The sequence below is a fragment of the Ranitomeya imitator genome, chromosome 5 (genome assembly GCF_032444005.1).
Source record: "Ranitomeya imitator isolate aRanImi1 chromosome 5, aRanImi1.pri, whole genome shotgun sequence".
In the NCBI taxonomy this organism is placed as follows: domain Eukaryota; kingdom Metazoa; phylum Chordata; class Amphibia; order Anura; family Dendrobatidae; genus Ranitomeya; species Ranitomeya imitator.
The window spans coordinates 2,042,507-2,068,796 of record NC_091286.1 but is presented as its reverse complement, the minus strand read 5'-3'; the positions used below and the strand labels follow the sequence as shown (position 1 = coordinate 2,068,796).

Here is a 26,290-nt window from a genome sequence, read left to right as displayed (position 1 = left end):
ACCCATGATGATAGTGGGGATGTCGACAGAGGAAATGAAGTAGCCAGGTGGTGAAGTGGTCGAGAAAGGTGGAGATGGCTAGTTCTGGGGGGCGGTAGATGACAGCCAGCTGGAGGTTGGAAGGGGAATAGATGCGGACAGAGTGCACCTCAAACGAGGGAAGAGTAGTGGAGGGTGGTAGAGGGATTGGAGTAAAGGAGCAGGTGTCGGACAGGAGCAATCCAACTCCTCCACCACGTTTGTTGCTGGGGCGAGGGGTGTGAGAGAGGTGGAATCCGCCATAGGAGAGCGCAGCTGGAGAGGCAGAGTCAGAGGGGGTGAGCCAGGTTTCAGTGAGGCCGAGGAAGGAGAGTTTGTTGGTGATGAAAAGGTCGTGGATAAATGTCAGTTTGTTGCAGATGGAGCGTGCGTATTACTGATGACCACCAGCACCATCACTATTACTGATGACCACCAGCACCATCACTGTTACGGATGACCGCTAGCACCATCACTATTACTGAAGACCACCAGCACCATCACGATTACTGAAGACCACCAGAACCATAACTATTACTGATGACCACCAGCACCACCATCACTGATACTGAAGACCACCAGCACCATCACTATTACTGACGACCACCAGCACCATCACTATTACTGATGACCACCAGCACCATCACTATTACTGACGACCACCAGCACCATCACTATTACTGACGACCACCAGCACCATCACTATTACTGAAGGCCACCAGCACCACCATCACTGTTACTGAAGACCACCAGCACCATCACTATTACTGATGACCACCAGCACCATCACTATTACTGATGACCACCAGCACCATCACTATTACTGAAGACCACCAGCACCATCACTATTACTGAAGACCACTAGCACCTTCACTATTACTGAAGACCACCAGCACCTTCACTATTACTGAAGACCACCAGCACCATCACTATTACTGAAGACCACCAGCACCATCACTATTACTGATGACCACTAGCACCATCACCATTACTGATGACCACCAGCACCATCACTATTACTGATGACCACCAGCACCATCATCACTATTACTAATGACCACCAGCACCATCACTATTACTGATGACCACCAGCACCATCACTGTTACTGAAGACCACCAGCACCATCACTATTACTGATGACCACCAGCACATCTCCATCACTATTACTGATGACCACCAGCACCATCACTATTACTGAAGACCACCAGCACCTTCACTATTACTGATGATCACCATCACTATTACTGATGACCACCATCACTATTACTGATGACCACCATCACTATTACGGATGACCACCAGCACCATCACTATTACTGATGACCACCAGCACCATCACTGTTACTGATGACCACAGCACCATCACTGTTACTGAAGACCACCAGCACCTTCACTATTACAGAAGACCACCAGCACCATCACTATTACTGAAGACCACCAGCACCATCACTATTACTGATGACCACCAGCACCATCACTATTACTGATGACCACCAGCACCATCACTATTACTGATGACCACCAGCACCATCACTATTACTGATGACCACCAGCACCATCACTATTACTGATGACCACCAGCACATCACTATTACTGAAGACCACCAGCACCATCACTATTACTGATGACCACCAGCACATCACCATCACTATTACTGATGACCACCAGCACCTTCACTATTACTGATGATCACCAGCACCATCACCATCACTATTACTGATGACCACCATCACCCTCACTATTACGGATGACCACCAGCACCATCACTATTACTGATGACCACCAGCACCATCACTATTACTGATGACCACCAGCACCATCACTGTTACTGATGACCACCATCACCTTCACTATTACTGAAGACCATCAGCACCATCACTATTACTGATGACCACCAGCACCATCACTATTACTGATGACCACCAGCACCATCACTATTACTGATGACCACCAGCACCATCACTATTACTGAAGACCACCAGCACCATCATCACTATTACTGATGACCACCAGCACCATCACTATTACTGATGACCACCAGCACCATCACTGTTACTGATGACCACCATCACTATTACTGATGACCACCAGCACCATCACTATTACTGATGACCACCAGCACCATCACTATTACTGATGACCACCAGCACCATCACTATTACGGATGACCACCAGCACCATCACTATTACTGATGATCACCAGCACCATCACTATTACTGATGACCACCATCACCATCACTGTTACTGATGACCACCATCACCTTCACTATTACTGAAGACCATCAGCACCATCACTATTACTGATGACCACCATCACTATTACTGATGACCACCAGCACCATCACTATTACTGATGACCACCAGCACCATCACTATTACTGATGACCACCAGCACCTTCACTATTACTAATGACCACCATCACCATCACTGTTACTGATGACCACCATCACCTTCACTATTACTGAAGACCATCAGCACCATCACTATTACTGATGACCACCATCACTATTACTGATGACCACCATCACCATCACTATTACTGATGACCACCATCACCCTCACTATTACGGATGACCACCAGCACCATCACTATTACTGAAGACCACCAGCACCATCACTATTACTGATGACCACCATCACTATTACTGATGACCACCATCACCATCACTGTTACTGATGACCACCATCACCTTCACTATTACTGAAGACCATCAGCACCATCACTATTACTGATGACCACCATCACTATTACTGATGACCACCAGCACCATCACTATTACTGATGACCACCAGCACCATCACTATTACTGAGGACCACCAGCACCATCACTATTACTGAAGACCACCAGCACCATCATCACTATTACTGAAGACCACCAGCACCATCACTATTACTGATGACCACCAGCACCATCACTATTACTGAAGACCACCAGCACCATCATCACTATTACTGATGACCACCAGCACCATCACTATTACTGATGACCACCAGCACCATCACTATTACTGATGACCACCAGCACCATCACTATTACTGAAGACCACCAGCACCACCATCACTATTACTGATGACCACCAGCACCATCACTATTACTGATGACCACCAGCACATCACCATCACTATTACTGATGACCACCAGCACCTTCACTATTACTGATGATCACCAGCACATCACCATCACTATTACTGATGACCACCAGCACCTTCACTATTACTGATGATCACCAGCACCATCACCATCACTATTACTGATGACCACCAGCACCTTCACTATTACTGATGATCACCAGCACCATCACCATCACTATTACTGATGACCACCATCACCCTCACTATTACGGATGACCACCAGCACCATCACTATTACTGAAGACCACCAGCACCATCATCACTATTACTGATGACCACCAGCACCATCACTATTACTGATGACCACCAGCACCACCATCACTATTACTGATGACCACCAGCACCATCATCACTATTACTGAAGACCACCAGCACCATCACTATTACTGAAGACCACCAGCACCATCATCACTATTACTGATGACCACCAGCACCATCACTATTACTGATGACCACCAGCACCATCACTATTACTGATGACCACCATCACTATTACTGATGACCACCAGCACCATCACTATTACTGAAGACCACCAGCACCACCATCACTATTACTGATGACCACCAGCACCATCACTATTACTGATGACCACCAGCACCATCACTATTACTGATGACCATTGCAGGGCCCCAAGACAATCAGTCCAGCGATCATCCACAATTACAAGTATCCAAAAACGAGGCAGCACTCCATAGTTTAATATAAAAACGTGCAGGGTTTAATTTACCCACATATTCTGGCAATGTTTCAGCTCACAATGAGCTTTTCTCAAGGCTGCCTCGTTTTTGGATACATATATATATATATATAAAGACACAAAAGAGAATAGTAAAACCAAAAACACTCAGTTTGAAAAAATGTTGCAGTAATCCGCAAGTGCTAGTAAAAGATGTAAAAAACAGGGTATTTGGTTGATACGTTATTTGCAAAAAATGTATACTAAGCTGCTCTACCAATCTTCACGGTATACCCTTATCAGAGCAGTCCTAACTAATGTATGCAATCCCTATCTGATGTATTTAAAAACCTGATCATCTGTATATAACCTGTGTGAACAGGGTTCAGAGAGGAAAAATCCATGTGTGCATACAGGGTAGAACAGCTTTTCTGCAGATAGCCCAAGAGGAGTGGTGGAACTCCCCAGTCTTGTAGACACAAGAGAACAATTATGGAAACAGGAACACATGGGCTACTTGCACAGTGAACAAGTCTGTATGATCATGTTCACACACCACCAAGAAACCTGAAGACACAAAAGAGAATAGTAAAACCAAAAACATATATATAAGGATATGCATAAAACGTAACCTTTAATAGGGTATAAAATATAAATTTGACGCTATGTCTATAAACAGGATAGTCTGCGGCCAAACAGCACAATTGTGCAACCACATGTAAAGAGCTCATAACAACCGAGCAGAATAAGAAGGTCAGGTCTCGCCCATGTGTCGCCCGTGTGTCACCCGTGTGTCCTAGTTGGATAGGAACCTCAGGAGCTGCCAATGTCGGGTCCTGGGCAGATGGACATCAGCAGCAATATACCCTGTCGTGCCCCATGAGTTGCTCCTGCCCTTACAAGGGCAGCACCCAAGTGTACCCCAAATAATGTGCATGCCTTCCTACGTGTTTCCTCCTCGATTCCGATGATTCTTCAGGGGAGTCTGTTTTGTGGTGGGGAGAGCGGAGTTATCAACACAGAAAAAGAGGCTCTAGTACTGACTAAGAACCCTATATATGTGCCTGCATGGTGTTGCTTGGCACCAGGAAAAAATGTACGGTCCCATGTGGGGTCTTTTATAGTGTGGGGGTCATTGTTCACACTTGCTATTAGTGTGGAGTCTTCTGTAGTGTGGGGGGTTGTTATAGATAAAAAGAAGGTAGAAGAGCTGACACTTCAATCTCCTTGAAGGAGGCCTTCACATTAAACAAATTGGATTAATTAGACCTAGGAACCCAGTGACTAACTACAACAAGGAAAATGAGAAAGGGAGCTAAAACCTCCATCTCCATTGAAGTAGCAGATTCCTCCAGTGGCCAGGTAATTACAGCAGGGAGATTTGCTGGGAGCCAGATACCAAAATGTGGACTTGTTCACACAGAGGCATACACTTCCTCTCATCAAAGAAAAACTGGACAATTGCAGTAGGAAACTCTGTATCCGTTGAACAGATATGAATATTGTGATCATTACAGGAGATACATTTTTGGTGTCTTAGCCAAGGGACGAACAGAACGCATTCACACAATGTAAGGCCATTATAACCACTCCAACTTAACAACAGTCTGATAGATGATGCTATCCAGGTCATGTTTGATCCATATGTTAAGGTAAAATTGCGATAATAAATATGACATCAATATCTACCACCTGGGACCTCCAGGGGTGAAGATATCTTGTAAATGGGGATCTCATAAAATTCTGAAGGTCCAAGCATATCCCACAATCAGCCCCCACATGAGCTCATCAAGGACCTTGAGCTAATAAAAGGCAGTATTTGGGTTATTGGTCATTCCGAGAAGACATAGTTCATTGTGAGGGAGTTCCATTTTCCCAATCGAAGTACTTACCTCCGCTAATCTCTGAGCCTTTTCCATGACATCTGTTATTCCTTTTTATCCCATGTAATTGTATATACAGTTTATATATCGTTTTGTTTTATTCCCATTTTGTATCATCTTGTATATTTTTACAAGCACTGCTTATCTTTCTGGAATATACCGTATATATAACATGTAATAACGCCGTTCCTTTTGCTCTGTAAACCGCACCCTTGAAGTCATTTGCTAACTGTAACGGGAGTCCGATCGGCCTGTATAAATGACTGGAGATGGCAGATAGTAATGGTTCATTTTGTTATTGTGCAGCTGGAAGTGACTGTACCAGGGGTATATACATATATTCCGTACCTTGAAATCGGAGGTGTATATACTATACGCTCAAAGTGAGTCCCCCAATAACCGGCCTAGTAGAGGAAGCAGCCACAGCCTCGTCCATCACTCATCAGACAATTACGTAATTGTCCTGAGGATTGGAGGCAGCGGCGTTGCATCCCCTGACAAACTGGTGGCAGTGGTGAGATCTGGGTGATCGCTCCGGTGTCATCTGTGACAAAGTGGTAACAGTGGAGAGATCAGCGTGACCCCCGCCCAGCTGTGTATCCATGACAGGGGTCATTGTTCACACTTGCTATTAGTGTGGGTGTGTTATGTTTGCTAATGACAGGTGTTATGAAGGCAATCCAGAAACACAGTGTGCTTAGCGATCAGAGCGCACACAGTGATCTGACAAATACCCAAAAATACAAGAACGAGCTCTGAGACGTGGAAACTCTGTAGACTGCACACCTGATCCTATCCTAAATACAACTAAAAGCGGCTGTGGATTGCGCCTAACAACTACCTAGGCAACTCGGCACAGCCTAAGAAACTAGCTAGCCTGAAGATAGAAAAATAGGCCTGACTTGCCCCAGAGAAATTCCCCAAAGGAAAAGGCAGCCCCCCACATATAATGACTGTGAGTAAGATGAAAAGACAAAACGTAGGGATGAAATAGATTCAGCAAAGTGGGGCCCGATATTCTAGGACAGAGCGAGGACAGTAAAGCGAACTTTGCAGTCTACAAAAAACCCTAAAGCAAAACCACGCAAAGGGGGCAAAAAAAACCCACCGTGCCGAACTAACGGCACGGCGGTACACCCTTTGCGTCTCAGAGCTTCCAGCAAAACAAAAGACAAGCTGGACAGAAAAAAAGCAACAAAAAACAAAAAAGCCCTTAGCTATACAGAGCAGCAGGTCACAGGAACAATCAGGAGAAGCTCAGATCCAACACTGAAACATTGACAAGGAGCAAGGATAGCAGCATCAGGCGGAGTTAAGTAATGAAGCAGCTAACGAGCTCACCAGAACACCTGAGGGAGGAAGCTCAGAAGCTGCAGTACCACTTGTGACCACAGGAGTGAATTCAGCCACAGAATTCACAACAGTACCCCCCCCCCCCCTTGAGGAGGGGTCACCGAACCCTCACCAGAGCCCCCAGGCCGACCAGGATGAGCCGCATGAAAGGCACGAACAAGATCGGAAGCATGAACATCAGAGGCAAAAACCCAGGAATTATCTTCCTGAGCATAACCCTTCCATTTAACCAGATACTGGAGTTTCCGTCTAGAAACACGAGAATCCAAAATCTTCTCCACAATATACTCCAATTCCCCCTCCACCAAAACCGGGGCAGGAGGCTCAACAGATGGAACCATAGGTGCCACGTATCTCCGCAACAACGACCTATGGAATACATTATGTATGGAAAAGGAGTCTGGGAGGGTCAAACGAAAAGACACAGGATTGAGAACCTCAGAAATCCTATACGGACCAATAAAACGAGGTTTAAATTTAGGAGAGGAAACCTTCATAGGAATATGACGAGAAGATAACCAAACCAGATCCCCAACACGAAGTCGGGGACCCACACGGCGTCTGCGATTAGCGAAAAGTTGAGCTTTCTCCTGGGACAAGATCAAATTGTCCACTACCTGAGTCCAGATCTGCTGCAACCTATCCACCACAGAATCCACACCAGGACAGTCCGAAGACTCAACCTGTCCAGAAGAGAAACGAGGATGGAACCCAGAATTGCAAAAAAATGGAGAAACCAAGGTAGCCGAGCTGGCCCGATTATTAAGGGCGAACTCAGCCAACGGCAAAAAGGACACCCAATCATCCTGGTCTGCAGAAACAAAACATCTCAGATATGTTTCCAAGGTCTGATTGGTTCGTTCGGTCTGGCCATTAGTCTGAGGATGGAAAGCCGAGGAAAAGGATAGGTCAATGCCCATCCTACCACAAAAGGCTCGCCAAAACCTTGAAACAAACTGGGAACCTCTGTCAGAAACAATATTCTCAGGAATGCCATGCAACCGAACCACATGCTAGAAGAACAAAGGTACCAAATCAGAGGAGGAAGGCAATTTAGCCAAGGGCACCAGATGGACCATTTTAGAAAAGCGATCACAGACCACCCAAATGACTGACATCTTTTGAGAAACGGGAAGGTCAGAAATGAAATCCATCGAAATATGTGTCCAAGGCCTCTTTGGGACCGGCAAGGGCAAAAGCAACCCACTGGCACGAGAACAGCAGGGCTTAGCCCTAGCACAAATCCCACAGGACTGCACAAAAGTACGTACATCCCGTGACAGAGATGGCCACCAGAAGGATCTAGCCACTAACTCTCTGGTACCAAAGATTCCAGGATGACCAGCCAACACCGAACAATGAAGTTCAGAGATAAGTTTATTAGTCCACCTATCAGGGACGAACAGTTTCTCTGCTGGACAACGATCAGGTTTATTCGCCTGAAATTTTTGCAGCACCCGCCGCAAATCAGGGGAGATGGCAGACACAATGACTCCTTCCTTGAGGATACCCGCTGGCTCAGATAAACCCGGAGAGTCGGGCACAAAACTCCTAGACAGAGCATCCGCCTTCACATTTTTAGAGCCCGGAAGGTACGAAATCACAAAGTCGAAGCGGGCAAAAAATAACGACCAACGGGCCTGTCTAGGATTCAAGCGCTTGGCAGACTCGAGATAAGTCAAGTTCTTATGATCAGTCAATACCACCACGCGATGCTTAGCTCCTTCAAGCCAATGACGCCACTCCTCGAATGCCCACTTCATGGCCAGCAACTCTCGATTGCCCACATCATAATTACGCTCAGCGGGCGAAAACTTCCTGGAAAAGAAAGCACATGGCTTTATCACTGAGCAATCAGAACCTCTCTGTGACAAAACCGCCCCTGCTCCAATCTCAGAAGCATCAACCTCGACCTGGAACGGAAGAGAAACATCTGGCTGACACAACACAGGGGCAGAACAAAAACGACGCTTCAACTCCTGAAAAGCTTCCACAGCAGCAGAAGACCAATTAACCAAATCAGCACCCTTCTTGGTCAAATCGGTCAATGGTTTGGCAATGCTAGAAAAATTACAGATGAAGCGACGATAAAAATTAGCAAAGCCCAGGAACTTTTGCAGACTTTTCAGAGATGTCGGCTGAATCCAATTCTGGATGGCTTGGACCTTAACTGGATCCATCTCGATAGTAGAAGGGGTAAAGATGAACCCCAAAAATGAAACTTTCTGCACACCGAAGAGACACTTTGATCCCTTCACAAACAAAGAGTTAGCACGCAGGACCTGAAAAACCATTCTGACCTGCTTCACATGAGACTCCCAATCATCTGAGAAGATCAAAATGTCATCCAAGTAAACAATCAGGAATTTATCCAGATACTCACGGAAGATGTCATGCATAAAAGACTGAAACACAGATGGAGCATTGGCAAGTCCGAACGGCATCACTAGATACTCAAAATGACCCTCGGGCGTATTGAATGCAGTTTTCCATTCATCTCCTTGCCTGATTCTCACCAGATTGTACGCACCACGAAGATCTATCTTAGTGAACCAACTAGCCCCCTTAATCCGAGCAAACAAGTCAGATAACAATGGCAAGGGATACTGAAATTTAACAGTGATCTTATTAAGAAGGCGGTAATCAATACACGGTCTCAGCGAACCATCCTTCTTGGCTACAAAGAAGAACCCTGCTCCCAGTGGTGATGACGATGGGCGAATATGTCCCTTCTCCAGGGATTCCTTCACATAACTGCGCATAGCGGCGTGTTCGGGCACGGATAAATTAAATAATCGACCTTTAGGGAATTTACTACCAGGAATCAAATTGATAGCACAATCACAATCCCTATGCGGAGGTAGAGCATCGGACTTGGGCTCTTCAAATACATCCTGATAATCAGACAAGAACTCTGGGACCTCAGAAGGGGTGGATGACGAAATCGACAAAAATGGAACATCACCATGTACCCCCTGACAACCCCAGCTGGATACCGACATGGAATTCCAATCCAATACTGGATTATGGGTTTGTAGCCATGGCAACCCCAACACGACCACATCATGCAGATTATGCAACACCAGAAAGCGAATAACTTCCTGATGTGCAGGAGCCATGCACATGGTCAGCTGGGCCCAGTATTGAGGTTTATTCTTGGCCAAAGGTGTAGCATCAATTCCTCTCAATGGAATAGGACACCGCAAAGGCTCCAAGAAAAACCCACAACGTTTAGCATAATCCAAATCCATCAGATTCAGGGCAGCGCCCGAATCCACAAACGCCATGACAGAAAACGACGACAAAGAGCATATCAAGGTAATGGACAGAAGGAATTTGGACTATACAGTACCAATGACGGCAGACCTAGCGGACCGCTTAGTGCGCTTAGGACAATCAGAAATAGCATGAGTGGAATCACCACAGTAGAAACACAGACCATTCAGACGTCTGTATTCCTGCCGTTCAACTCTAGTCATAGTCCTATCGCACTGCATAGGCTCAGGTTTAACCTCAGGCAGTACCGCCAAATGGTGCACAGATTTACGCTCGCGCAAGCGTTGACCGATCTGAATGGCCAAAGACAAAGACTCATTCAAACCAGCAGGCATAGGAAATCCCACCATGACATCCTTAAGAGCCTCAGAGAGACCCTTTCTGAACAAAGCTGCCAGCGCAGATTCATTCCACTGAGTGAGTACTGACCATTTCCTAAATTTCTGACAATATACTTCTATATCATCCTGACCCTGGCACAAAGCCAGCAAATTTTTCTCAGCCTGATCCACTGAATTAGGCTCATCGTACAGCAATCCGAGCGCCAGGAAAAACGCATCGACACTACTCAATGCAGGGTCTCCTGGCGCAAGAGAAAATGCCCAGTCTTGAGGGTCGCCGCGCAAAAAAGAAATAATAATCAAAACCTGTTGAATAGGATTACCAGAAGAATGAGGTTTCAAGGCCAGAAATAGCTTACAATTATTTTTGAAACTTAGAAACTTAGTTCTATCTCCAAAAAACAAATCAGGAATAGGAATTCTTGGTTCTAACATAGATTTCTGATCAATAGTATCTTGAATTTTTTGTACATTTATAACGAGATTATCCATTGAAGAGCACAGACCCTGAATATCCATGTCCACAGCTGTGTCCTGAAACACCCAAATGTCTAGGGGAAAAAAAAAAAGTGAACACAGAGCAGAAAAAAAAAAAAAAAAATGATGTCAGAACTTTTTCTTTCCCTCTATTGAGAATCATTAGTTTGGGCTCCTTGTACTGTTATGTTTGCTAATGACAGGTGTTATGAAGGCAATCCAGAAACACAGTGTGCTTAGCGATCAGAGCGCACACAGTGATCTGACAAATACCCAAAAATACAAGAACGAGCTCTGAGACGTGGAAACTCTGTAGACTGCACACCTGATCCTATCCTAAATACAACTAAAAGCGGCTGTGGATTGCGCCTAACAACTACCTAGGCAACTCGGCACAGCCTAAGAAACTAGCTAGCCTGAAGATAGAAAAATAGGCCTGACTTGCCCCAGAGAAATTCCCCAAAGGAAAAGGCAGCCCCCCACATATAATGACTGTGAGTAAGATGAAAAGACAAAACGTAGGGATGAAATAGATTCAGCAAAGTGGGGCCCGATATTCTAGGACAGAGCGAGGACAGTAAAGCGAACTTTGCAGTCTACAAAAAACCCTAAAGCAAAACCACGCAAAGGGGGCAAAAAAAAACCACCGTGCCGAACTAACGGCACGGCAGTACACCCTTTGCGTCTCAGAGCTTCCAGCAAAACAAAAGACAAGCTGGACAGAAAAAAAGCAACAAAAAAGCAAAAAGCACTTAGCTATACAGAGCAGCAGGTCACAGGAACAATCAGGAGAAGCTCAGATCCAACACTGAAACATTGACAAGGAGCAAGGATAGCAGCATCAGGCGGAGTTAAGTAATGAAGCAGTTAACGAGCTCACCAGAACACCTGAGGGAGGAAGCTCAGAAGCTGCAGTACCACTTGTGACCACAGGAGTGAATTCAGCCACAGAATTCACAACAGGGTGTCTTCTATTGTGTGTGGGGTTATCATTGACACTTATGATCACTGCTGTTGTTGTCTGGTCGCCATCTTGCCTGTGCACACTAGGTGGCGCTCTTTCAGGTTCTCTCTCGCATGTTGGTGCAGGTGACCCTCATGTGACCCTGCTGTAAGCGGCTGATTGGTCACTCCCATTCTCACCTATCAGAAGCTTCGGGAAGTTGGACGTCTCAATATTATGGTAATAGACAATAGACGTGATCCCAGCCAGGAACGCCATGACAGCTGGCATGTAGAGATGGAGGTGCCGCGACCTGGAGAAGCTGAAAACAAGGACGGGAAAAAGAGTTAAATGTGGTCGTGTAAAATAACACTGAGGGACTGGTAGTCGGAGGCCGACATCTGTTAACGTTAATCTGTTAAAGGGTTTCTAGTACAGATCAATATGGCATCAATCACTCTGCCGAGCCGGCCCCTGGGAATGATGTATGTGCCTCCTACACCGCCGATATAATGCCATCACCTGTCCACCAGTGTATGTGCCCCCCTCTTATATTCCGTCTATCCCCCCTCCCCCTCATATATTCTCCCTGTCCCCCTCATATATTCCGTCTATCCCCCTCATATTCCGTCTATCCCCCCTCCTCCTCATATATTCTGCCTGTCCCCCTCATATATTCCGTCTGTCCCCCTTATGTTCCGTATGTCCCCTTCTTATATTCCGTCTATACCTCCCCCCCTCATATTCCGCCTGTCCCCCTCTTATATTCCGTCTGTCCCTTTCTTATATTCCGTTTATCCCCCCTCCCCCTCATATATTCCACCTGTCCCCCTCATATATTTCACCTGTCCCCTTCTTATATTCCGTCTATCCCCTCTCCCCCTCATATATTCCGCCTGTCCCCCTCTTATATTCCATCTGTCCCCTTCTTATATTCCGTCTATCCCCCCTCCCCCTCATATATTCCGCCTGTCCCCTTCTTATATTCCATCTATCCCCCCTTCCCCTCATATATTTTGCCTGTCCCCCTCTTTTATTCCATCTGTCCCCTTATTATATTTCGTCTATGCCCCCTCCCCCTCAGATATTCCGCCTGTCCCACTCTTATATTCCATCTATACCTCCTCCCCCTCATATTCCGTCTGTCCCCCTCTTATATTCCGTCTATCCCCCTCTTATATTCCGTCTATACCTCCTCCCCCTTATATATTCCGTCTGTCCCCCTCTTATATTCCGTCTGTCCCCCTCTTATATTCCGTCTATACCTCCTCCCCCTCATATATTCCGTCTGTCCCCCTCTTATATTCCGTCTGTCCCCCTCTTATATTCCGTCTATACCTCCTCCCCCTTATATATTCCGTCTGTCCCCCTCTTATATTCCGTCTATACCTCCTCCCCCTCATATATTCCGTCTGTCCCCTTGTTATATTCCACCTGTTCCCCATCCACCTCTCACATTCCGCCTGTACCCCATCCCCATCTCGCATTCTGCCTGTACCCCATCCCCATCTCGAATTCCGCCTGTACCCCATCCCCATCTCGCATTCTGCCTGTACCCCATCCCCCTCTCGCATTCCGCCTGTACCCCATCCCTCTCGCATTCCACCTGTACCCCATCCCCCTCTTGCATTCCGCCTGTACCCCATCCCTCTCGCATTCTGCCTGTACCCCATCCCCCTCTCGCATTCCGCCTGTACCCCATCCCTCTCGCATTCCACCTGTACCCCATCCCCCTCTTGCATTCCGCCTGTACCCCATCCCTCTCGCATTCTGCCTGTACCCCATCCCCCTCTCGCATTCCGCCTGTACCCCATCCCTCTCGCATTCCACCTGTACCCCATCCCCCTCTTGCATTCAGCCTGTACCCCATCCCCCTCTTACATTCAGCCTGTACCCCATCCACCTCTTACCTTCCGCCTGTACCCCATCCCCATCTCGCATTCCGCCTGTACCCCATCCCCCTCTTGCATTCCACCTGTACCCCATCCCCCTCTCACATTCCGCCTGTACCCCATCCCCCTCTTGCATTCCGCCTGAACCCCATCCCCCTCTCACATTCCGCCTGTACCCCATCCCCCTCTCACATTCCGCCTGTACCCCATCCCCCTCTCACATTCCGCCTGTACCCCATCCCCCTCTTGCATTCCGCCTGAACCACATCCCCCTCTCACATTCCGCCTGTACCCCATCCCCCTCTTGCATTCCGCCTGAACCACATCCCCCTCTCACATTCCGCCTGTACCCCATCCCCCTCTCACATTCCGCCTGTACCCCATCCCCCTCTCACATTTCGCCTGTACCCCATCCCCCTCTCACATTCCGCCTGTACCCCATCCCCCTCTCACATTCCGCCTGTACCGCATCCCCATCTCGCATTCCGCCTGTACCCCATCCCCCTCTTGCATTCCGCCTGAACCCCATCCCCCTCTCACATTCCGCCTGTACCCCATCCCCTCTCACATTCCGCCTGTACCCCATCCCCCTCTCACATTCCGCCTGTACCCCATCCCCCTCTCACATTCCGCCTGTACCCCATTCCCCTCTTACATTTCATCTGTACTCCCTCCCCCCCGGTATGGGGACCAGCTATTAGGGTATGTGCACACGTTCAGGTTTTTTCGTGTTTTTTTCGCGATAAAAACGCATTAGGAACTGCAGACATATGCATCCTATCATTTAGAATGCATTCTGCAATTTTTGTGCACATGATGCGTTTTTTTTTGGCAAAAAAAAGTATTGCGGTAAAAAAAGCAGCATGTTCATAAATTTTGCTGATTTTTAGCGTTTTTCCCACTATTCTATGCATTTGGAAAATTTGCGAAAAAAATGCACAAAAAACGTGTCAAAAACACATCAAAAACGTGGAAAAAAAAACGCATGCGGATTTCTGGCAGAAATGTCCGGTTTTTGTCAGGAAATTTCTGCTAGAAAATCCTGACGTGTGCACATAGCCTTACAGATGACTCATGAGTCTGCTGGGGTTGGAGGAGTTCACAGGGCCAAACAGCTGGAAGGAAATGCTATGGCCGTCATCGCCAACAGATGCTCCAAGCACAGAACTGGCAGAGAAAACGGAAAATCCTGACCGGACGAGCGGGAGACGTGGACGGGGAGCAGCATCAGCAGCGGGATCTCCAGCCATAATCACTTACCCATCGGACACGACGCCCTCAGCGATCTCACAGACCAACACGAAGAGGAGGATGAAGGTCAGGATCCAGCGGATGTTGTGTCCCGGGAAATGCAGCCACGTGCTGTGATGTATGTGAACCTTAGAGCTCTGACTGCCCCAACCTGTGAGAGAGAGACAAAAAGAGAGAGGGTGAGGAGAGAGAGAGAGAGACAGAGAAAGCAAGAAAAAGAAAGCGGGAGAAAGAAACCAGAAAGAGAGAGAAAGTGTGTGAGAGAAGGAAAGAGAAAGCGAGAGAGAGAGCGAGAGAGAAAGCGGGAGAGAGAGAGCAAGAGAGAGAAAGCCAGAAAAAGTGGGAGAGAAAGAAAGAGAGAAAGCGAGAGAGAGCAAGAGAGAGAAAGAGCGAGAGTAAGAGAGAAAGCGAGAGAGAGAGCGAGAGAGAGAGAGAGAGAGAGAGCGAGAGAGAAAGCGGGAGAGAGAAAGTGTGTGAGAGAGAGAGGGAGAGAGAAAGCGAGCGAGAGAGAGCGAGAGAGCAAGCGAGAAAAAGAAAGTGGGAGAGAAAGAAAGTAAGAGAGAGAGCAAGAGAGAGAAAGAGCGAGAGTAAGAGAGAAAGCAAGAAAAAGTAAGAAAGCAGGAGAGAGTGAAAACAAGAGAGTGAAAGAAACAGAGAAAGCGAAAGAGAGAAAGAGCGAGAGTAAGAGAGAAATCCAGAAAAAGAAAAAAAGTGGGAGAAAGAGAGAGAACGAAAGCGAGAGAGAGAGCGAGAGAGAAAGCGAGAGAGAGCAAGAGAAAAAGCCAGAAAAAGAAAGAAGAGAAAGCAAGAGAGAGAAAGAAAGTGGGAGAGACAGAAAGAGAGAAAGTGAGAGAGAGCAAGAGAGAGAAAGAGCGAGAGTAAGAGAGTATGCCAGAAAAAGAAAGAAAGTGGTAGAGAAAGAAAGAGATAGACTGAAAGCAGGAGAGAGAGAAAGCGAGAAAGAGCAAGAGAGAGAAAGCGAGAGAGAGCAAGAGAATGCCAGAAAAAGAAAGAAAGCCACCAACGGAAAGCTGGGAAAGAAAAGAGCGATGTCACCACGTCCACCCGACCTGACCAGCCTGATTGACAGGCGAAAACGGCGACTTTGGTAATGTATTTCGCAGCATAGGTGGGGAATCAGGGTACACTACATACACTATTGTAACGCACAGCGCAGGCCCTGTTTAACAGTATTTTTATCTCAATCTGAAAAAACGGGGTGACAGGTTCCCTTTAATTATAGAATCCAATTCAATTGTTCTCACCCACAAAGCTCTCCACAGTGCGGCCCCCCATACATCTCCTCCCTCATTTCTGTCTATCAGCCTAACAGACCGCTGCGCTCTGCAAATGACTTTCGATTAAAGGTGAATGAACTTCAATCCAATATTGCAGCTAGCATGCAGCCAGCGGGTAAGGAATGGGTGAATCAAACACCCAAAAACCCCGCCTCCATGGCTGAAGATTGTTCCCTCCAAATTCAGGTAACAGTGTCCCTTTAACCCCTGCACTAATCCGTACCTCCCACTCCCGACTCCAAGACTTCTCCCGTGCTGCACCAATCCTCTGGAATGCTCTACCCCAAGATATTAGGACCATCCATAATTTGCATAGTTTTAGGCGCTCGCTCAATACACATTTGTTCAGAGCGGCCTATCACGTTCACTAATCAAAGTCATGTTATGTTTGTGTGTGTGTGTAGCCCATTCACTATCTCCATCTATCCCCCACTCCATGAAGATGGCCGGACCCTCAGTGTAAATACATCATTGTAAATACACACCTGTGCTTTGTATCTCCCCCTCCTCATTGTAGATTGTAAGCTCTCACCAGCAGGGGCGGCTTACTTTGCTTTAATTATTGTATTGTTAACGTTGTTACTTATGACTTTTGTGTTTGAAACTGTTAAACTGTAAAGCGCTGCGGAATATGTTGGCGCTATATAAATAAAGATTATTATTATTATTATTTTGCGGAAAAACGCAGCGGCAAAAAACGCAAATGTGAAACCAGCCTAAGAGAGAAAGCGAGAAAAAGAAAGAAAGCGGCAGAGAAAGCAAGAAAGAGAACAAAGGAGAAAGCAGAGACAGAGGGAGAGAGAAAGAGCGCAAGAGAGAGAGAAAGAGAGAAATAAAGAGCAAGAGTAAGAGAAAGCAAGAGAGAGAGAAAGGAAGCGGGAGAGAAAGGAAGCGGGAGAGAGAGAAAGAAAGAGCAAGAGAGAAAGAAAGAGCAAGAGAGAAAGAGAAAGAAAGAGCAAGAGAGAAAGGAAGCGGGAGAGAGAGAAAGAAAGAGCAAGAGAGAAAGAAAGAGAGAGAGAGAAAAAGAAGTGGTCAATGCTCAGAGACACCGCCGAGGTGAGGAGGCAGAGCAGACCACCACTGAACAAGACACAAAAGTACAAGGTGCTCAGAAACATGGCTGAGGTGAGGAGGGTTACAGGCCCTCTGCCATTCTTACAGGCCCTCTGCCTCTTGTTACAGCCCCAGTCCTTTCCCCTCGGTCTCTTCTTAAAACCCCTTGTCCACTTCCCCTTGGCCTCTTCTTACAGCCTCTCGGCCTCTTGTTACAGCCCCTCGGCCTCTTGTTACAGCCCCTTGTCCCCTTCCCTTCGCCCTATTCTTACAGCCCTTCAGCCTCTTGTTACAGCCCCTCGTCCCCTTCCCTTCGGCCTCTTCTTACAGCCCCTCAGCCTCTTGTTACAGCCCCTCGTTCCCTACCCTTCGGCCTCTTCTTACAGCCCTTCAGCCTCTTGTTACAGCCCCTCATCCCCTTCCCTTCGGCCTATTCTTACAGCCCTTTAGCCTCTTGTTACAGCCCCTCGTCCCCTTCCCTTCGGCCTCTTCTTACAGCCCTTCAGCCTCTTGTTACAGCCCCTCGTCCCCTTCCCTTCGGCCTCTTCTTACAGCCCCTCAGCCTCTTGTTACAGCCCCTCGTTCCCTACCCTTCGGCCTCTTCTTACAGCCCTTCAGCCTCTTGTTACAGCCCCTCATCCCCTTCCCTTCGGCCTATTCTTACAGCCCTTTAGCCTCTTGTTACAGCCCCTCGTCCCCTTCCCTTCGGCCTCTTCTTACAGCCCTTCAGCCTCTTGTTACAGCCCCTCGTCCCCTTCCCTTCGGCCTCTTCTTACAGCCCCTCAGCCTCTTGTTACAGCCCCTCGTTCCCTACCCTTCGGCCTCTTCTTACAGCCGTTCAGCCTCTTGTTACAGCCCCTCGTCCCCTTTCCTTCGGCCTATTCTTACAGCCCCTCAGCCTCTTGTTACAGCCCCTCGTCCCCTTCCCATCGGCCTATTCTTACAGCCCTTCAGCCTCTTGTTACAGCCCCTCGTCCCCTTCCCTTCGGCCTCTTCTTACAGCCCCTCAGCCTCTTGTTACAGCCCCTCGTCCCCTACCCTTCGGCCTCTTCTTACAGCCCTTCAGTCTCTTGTTACAGCCCCTCATCCCCTTCCCTTCGGCCTATTCTTACAGCCCTTCAGCCTCTTGTTACAGCCCCTCGTCCCCTACCCTTTGGCCTCTTCTTACAGCCCTTCAGCCTCTTGTTACAGCCCCTCATCCCCTTCCCTTCGGCCTATTCTTACAGCCCTTCAGCCTCTTGTTACAGCCCCTCGTCCCCTTCCCTTCGGCCTATTCTTACAGCCCTTCAGCCTCTTGTTACAGCCCCTCGTCCCCTTCCCTTCGGCCTCTTCTTACAGCCCTTCAGCCTCTTGTTACAGCCCCTCATCCCCTTCCCTTCGGCCTATTCTTACAGCCCTTCAGCCTCTTGTTACAGCCCCTCGTCCCCTTCCCTTCGGCCTCTTCTTACAGCCCTTCAGCCTCTTGTTACAGCCCCTCATCCCCTTCCCTTCGGCCTATTCTTACAGCCCTTCAGCCTCTTGTTACAGCCCCTCGTCCCCTTCCCTTCGGCCTATTCTTACAGCCCTTCAGCCTCTTGTTACAGCCCCTCATCCCCTTCCCTTCGGCCTATTCTTACAGCCCTTCAGCCTCTTGTTACAGCCCCTCGTCCCCTACCCTTTGGCCTCTTCTTACAGCCCTTCAGCCTCTTGTTACAGCCCCTCATCCCCTTCCCTTCGGCCTATTCTTACAGCCCCTCGGCCTCTTGTTACAGCCCCTCGTCCCCTTCCCTTCGGCCTATTCTTACAGCCCCTCGTCCCCTTCCCTTCGGCCTCTTCTTACAGCCCCTCAGCCTCTTGTTACAGCCCCTCATCCCCTACCCTTCGGCCTCTTCTTACAGCCCTTCAGCCTCTTCTTACAGCCCCTCATCCCCTTCCCTTCGGCCTATTCTTACAGCCCTTCAGCCTCTTGTTACAGCCCCTCGTCCCCTACCCTTTGGCCTCTTCTTACAGCCCTTCAGCCTCTTGTTACAGCCCCTCGTCCCCTTCCATTCGGCCTATTCTTACAGCCCTTCAGCCTCTTGTTACAGCCCCTCGTCCCCTTCCCTTCGGCCTATTCTTACAGCCCTTCAGCCTCTTGTTACAGCCCCTCGTCCCCTTCCCTTCGGCCTATTCTTACAGCCCTTCAGCCTCTTGTTACAGCCCCTCGTCCCCTTCCCTTCGGCCTCTTCTTACAGCCCTTCAGCCTCTTGTTACAGCCCCTCGTCCCCTTCCCTTCGGCCTATTCTTACAGCCCTTCAGCCTCTTGTTACAGCCCCTCGTCCCCTTCCCTTCGGCCTATTCTTACAGCCCTTCAGCCTCTTGTTACAGCCCCTCGTCCCCTTCCCTTCGGCCTATTCTTACAGCCCTTCAGCCTCTTGTTACAGCCCCTCGTCCCCTTCCCTTCGGCCTCTTCTTACAGCCCTTCAGCCTCTTGTTACAGCCCCTCGTCCCCTTCCCTTCGGCCTATTCTTACAGCCCTTCAGCCTCTTGTTACAGCCCCTCGTCCCCTTCCCTTCGGCCTCTTCTTACAGCCCTTCAGCCTCTTGTTACAGCCCCTCGTCCCCTTCCCTTCGGCCTATTCTTACAGCCCTTCAGCCTCTTGTTACAGCCCCTCGTCCCCTTCCCTTCGGCCTCTTCTTACAGCCCCTCAGCCTCTTGTTACAGCCCCTCGTCCCCTACCCTTTGGCCTCTTCTTACAGCCCTTCAGCCTCTTGTTACAGCCCCTCGTCCCCTTCCATTCGGCCTATTCTTACAGCCCTTCAGCCTCTTGTTACAGCCCCTCGTCCCCTTCCCTTCGGCCTATTCTTACAGCCCTTCAGCCTCTTGTTACAGCCCCTCGTCCCCTTCCCTTCGGCCTATTCTTACAGCCCTTCAGCCTCTTGTTACAGCCCCTCGTCCCCTTCCCTTCGGCCTCTTCTTACAGCCCTTCAGCCTCTTGTTACAGCCCCTCGTCCCCTTCCCTTCGGCCTATTCTTACCGCCCTTCAGCCTCTTGTTACAGCCCCTCGTCCCCTTCCCTTCGGCCTATTCTTACAGCCCTTCAGCCTCTTGTTACAGCCCCTCGTCCCCTTCCCTTCGGCCTCTTCTTACAGCCCCTCAGCCTCTTGTTACAGCCCCTCGTTCCCTACCCTTCGGCCTCTTCTTACAGCCGTTCAGCCTCTTCTTACAGCCCCTCAGCCTCTTGTTACAGCCTCTCGTCCCCTTCCCTTCGGCCTCTTCTTACAGCCCTTCAGCCTCTTGTTACAGCCCCTCGTCCCCAACCCTTCGGCCTCTTGTTACAGCCCTTCAGCCTCTTGTTACAGCCCCTCGTCCCCTTCCCTTCGGCCTATTCTTACAGCCCTTCAGCCTCTTGTTACAGCCCCTCGTCCCCTTCCCTTCGGCCTCTTCTTACAGCCCCTCAGCCTCTTGTTACAGCCCCTCGTTCCCTACCCTTCGGCCTCTTCTTACAGCCGTTCAGCCTCTTCTTACAGCCCCTCAGCCTCTTGTTACAGCCTCTCGTCTCCTTCCCTTCGGCCTCTTCTTACAGCCCTTCAGCCTCTTGTTACAGCCCCTCGTCCCCAACCCTTCAGCCTCTTGTTACAGCCCCTCGTCCCCTTCCCTTCGGCCTCTTGTTACAGCCCTTCAGCCTCTTGTTACAGCCCTTCGTCCCCTTCCCTTCGGCCTCTTCTTACAGCCCATCCCACCTACGAGTCCATGGCATTGCTAGGCATCAGTGAGCGCGGTGGCTATGAGGATGAAGATGTAGCGCATGTGGAGGAGACTCTGGCCAGGTGTCAGGTCAGTACGTCCTGGGTATACTGACAACCAGCGCTCCCAACATCCATCAGAGCGGGGCCCATATATGGAGGCCGCAGCACCACGAAAATAAATAGCTGAAAATAACCAGATCAACCCCACGATGAGCAAAAGATAAGACCCTCCAAGACCTGCTCCGTCCAATCAGCATGCAGGATTACACAGGAGGAGTCGGGGAATGTGCAGAGAGCGAAGATCTGGAGACTGCCGCACTGCTGAGGATTCTGCACAGTGTGTACAGTGACACATACAGTCATACATGAGACACAGTATATACAGACTGTATGTCAGATATACACTCAGGTCGTATACACTACACACACACACACACACACTGTACACACATATATACACTGTACACACATATATACACTGTACACACATATATACACTGTACACACATATATACACTGTACACACATATATACACTGTACACACACACATATATATATACACACACTACACATACACTACACACACACTGTACACACATACAGACATATATACACTGTACACATATATACACTGTACACACATATATACACTGTACACACATATATACACTGTACACACACATATATATATACACACACTACACATACACTACACACACACTGTACACACATACAGACATATATACACTGTACACATATATACACTGTACACACATATATACACTGTACACACATATATACACTGTACACACACACATATATATATATACACACACTACACATACACCACACACACACACACTGTACACACATACACACATATATACACTGTACACACATATATACACTGTACACACACACATATATATATACACACACTACACATACACTACACACACACTGTACACACATACACACATATATACACTGTACACACATATATACACTGTACACACATATATACACTGTACACACACACATATATATATATATATACACACACTACACATACACCACACACACACACACTGTACACACATACACACATATATACACTGTACACACATATATACACTGTACACACACACTGTACACACACACACTGTACACACACACATATACACTGTACACACACACATATATATATATACACACACTACACATACACCACACACACACTGTACACACATACACACATATATACACTGTACACACACACACACTGTACACACATATATACACTGTACACACATATATACACTGTACACACATATACACTGTACACACATATATACACTGTACACACATATACACTGTACACACATATATACACTGTACACACATATATACACTGTACACACATATATACACTGTACACATATATACACTGTACACACATATATACACTGTACACATATATACACTGTACACACATATATACACTGTACACACACACACATATATATATATATATATATATATATATATATATATATATATACACACACTACACATACACTACACACACACTGTACACACATACACACATATATACACTGTACACACACATATATACACTGTACACACACACATATATATATACACACTATACATACACCACAAACACACACACACTGTACACACATACACACATATATACACTGTACACACACACACACACACACACTGTACACACACACATATACACTGTACACACACACACTGTACACACACACATATACACTGTACACACACACACACTGTACACACACACGCATATATATATACACACTACACATACACTACACACACACTGTACACACAAACAGATATATACACTGTACACACATATATATATATATATATACACTGTACACACATACACGTACAGTACAGACCAAAAGTTTGGACACACCTTCTCATTTAAAGATTTTTCTGTATTTCCTGACTATGAAAATTGCACATTCACACTGAAGGCATCAAAACTGTGAATTAACACATGTGGAATTATATACTTAACAAAAAAGTGTGAAACAACTGAAAATATGTCTTATATTCTAGGTTCTTCAAAGTAGCCACCTTTTGCTTTGATGACTGCTTTGCACACTCTTGGCATTCTCTTGATGAGCTTCAAGAGGTAGTCACCAGGAATGGTCTTCACTTCACAGGTGTGCCCTGTCAGGTTTAATAAGTGGGATTTCTTGCCTTATAAATGGGGTTGGGACCATCAGTTGTGTTGAGCAGAAGTCTGGTGGATACACAGCTGATAGTTCTACTGAATAGACTGTTAGAATTTGTATTATGGCAAGCGCTACAAAGAAACTGGCTCACGAGGACCGCCCCAGGAAAGGAAGACCAAGAGTCACCTCTGCTTCTGAGGATAAGTTTATCCGAGTCACCAGCCTCAGAAATCGCAGGTTAACAGCAGCTCAGATTAGAGACCAGGTCAATGCCACACAGAGTTCTAGCAGCAGACACATCTCTACAACAACTGTTAAGAGGAGACTTTGTGCAGCAGCCTTCATGGTAAAATAGCTGCTAGGAAACCACTGCTAAGGACAGGCAACAAGCAGAAGAGACTTGTTTGGGCTAAAGAACACAAGGAATGGACATTAGACCAGTGGAAATCTGTGCTTTGGTCTGATGAGTCCAAATTTGAGATCTTTGGTTCCAACCACCGTGTCTTTGTGCGACGCAGAAAAGGTGAACGGATGGACTCTACATGCCTGGTTCCCACCGTGAAGCATGGAGGAGGAGGTGTGATGGTGTGGGGGGGCTTTGCTGGTGACACTGTTGGGGATTTATTCAAAATTGAAGGCATACTGAACCAGCATGGCTACCCCAGCATCTTGCAGCGGCATGCTATTCTATCCGGTTTGCGTTTAGTTGGACCATCATTTATTTTTCAACAGGACAATGACCCCAAACACTCCTCCAGGCTGTGTAAGGGCTATTTGACCAAGAAGGAGAGTGATGGGGGCTACGCCAGATGACCTGGCCTCCAGTCACCAGACCTGAACCCAATCGAGATGGTTTGGGGTGAGCTGGATCGGAGAGTGAAGGCAAAAGGGCCAACAAGTGCTAAGCATCTCTGGGAACTCCTCCAAGATTGTTGGAAGACCATTCCTGGTGACTACCTCTTGAAGCTCATCAAAAGAATGCCAAGAGTGTGCAAAGCAGTCATCAAAGCAAAAGGTGGCTACTTTGAAGAACCTAGAATATAAGACATAATTTCAGTTGTTTCACACTTTTTTGTTAAGTTTATAATTCCACATGTCTTAATTCATAGTTTTGATGCCTTCAGTGTGAATGTACAATTTTCATAGTCATGAAAATACAGAACAGAACAATCTTTAAATGAGAAGGTGTGTCCAAACTTTGTCTGTACTGTATATATACACTGTACACATATATATATATCTAATATATAAAGCTGAATGTGTGTCTGTGTGTCTGTGTGTGTGTCCGGGATTGGCATCTGCACCTTCGCAGCTACAGCCACAACATTTTGCACAGTCACATGTCTAGACCCCGAGAGCGTCATAGGCTATGTTGAGAGACGGAATTTTAACCCCGCGCTTTCCAATTCACCAAACAATTTTGCCCCTATCTACATAATGGGGAAAAAGTGAAAGGAAAAGTAACATAGTTACATAGTAACATAGTTAGTAAGGCCGAAAAAAGCTATTTGTCCATCCAGTTCAGCCTATATTCCATCATAATAAATCCCCAGATCTACGTCCTTCTACAGAACCTAATAATTGTATGATACAATATTGTTCTGCTCCAGGAAGACATCCAGGCCTCTCTTGAACCCCTCGACTGAGTTCGCCATCACCACCTCCTCAGGCAAGCAATTCCAGATTCTCACTGCCCTAACAGTAAAGAATCCTCTTCTATGTTGGTGGAAAAACCTTCTCTCCTCCAGACGCAAAGAATGCCCCCTTGTGCCCGTCACCTTCCTTGGTATAAACAGATCCTCAGCGAGATATTTGTATTGTCCCCTTATATACTTATACATGGTTATTAGATCGCCCCTCAGTCGTCTTTTTTCTAGACTAAATAATCCTAATTTCGCTAATCTATCTGGGTATTGTAGTTCTCCCATCCCCTTTATTAATTTTGTTGCCCTCCTTTGTACTCTCTCTAGTTCCATTATATCCTTCCTGAGCACCGGTGCCCAAAACTGGACACAGTACTCCATGTGCGGTCTAACTAGGGATTTGTACAGAGGCAGTATAATGCTCTCATCATGTGTATCCAGACCTCTTTTAATGCACCCCATGATCCTGTTTGCCTTGGCAGCTGCTGCCTGGCACTGGCTGCTCCAGGTAAGTTTATCATTAACTAGGATCCCCAAGTCCTTCTCCCTGTCAGATTTACCCAGTGGTTTCCCGTTCAGTGTGTAATGGTGATATTGATTCCTTCTTCCCATGTGTATAACCTTACATTTATCATTGTTAAACCTCATCTGCCACCTTTCAGCCCAAGTTTCCAACTTATCCAGATCCATCTGTAGCAGAATACTATCTTCTCTTGTATTAACTGCTTTACATAGTTTTGTATCATCTGCAAATATCGATATTTTACTGTGTAAACCTTCTACCAGATCATTAATGAATATGTTGAAGAGAACAGGTCCCAATACTGACCCCTGCGGTACCCCACTGGTCACAGCGACCCAGTTAGAGACTATACCATTTATAACCACCCTCTGCTTTCTATCACTAAGCCAGTTACTAACCCATTTACACACATTTTCCCCCAGACCAAGCATTCTCATTTTGTGTACCAACCTCTTGTGCGGCACGGTATCAAACGCTTTGGAAAAATCGAGATATACCACGTCCAATGACTCACCGTGGTCCAGCCTATAGCTTACCTCTTCATAAAAACTGATTAGATTGGTTTGACAGGAGCGATT

The 26,290-nt window shown here is 47.2% G+C and overlaps 1 protein-coding gene across 1 annotated transcript in view; it reads right to left on the bottom strand.

Annotated features, from left to right (window-relative positions):
• ABCC8 (ATP binding cassette subfamily C member 8) overlaps positions 1-26,290 on the bottom strand; it is a 434,375-nt gene that overhangs the window by 403,974 nt on the left and 4,111 nt on the right. The window contains exons 2-3 of the mRNA XM_069768187.1: positions 15,258-15,399; positions 12,306-12,427 (exon numbers count right to left, since the gene is read on the bottom strand). Coding sequence (XP_069624288.1) covers positions 12,306-12,427; positions 15,258-15,399 — 264 coding nt within the window. The remainder of the gene's footprint in view (positions 1-12,305; positions 12,428-15,257; positions 15,400-26,290) is intronic.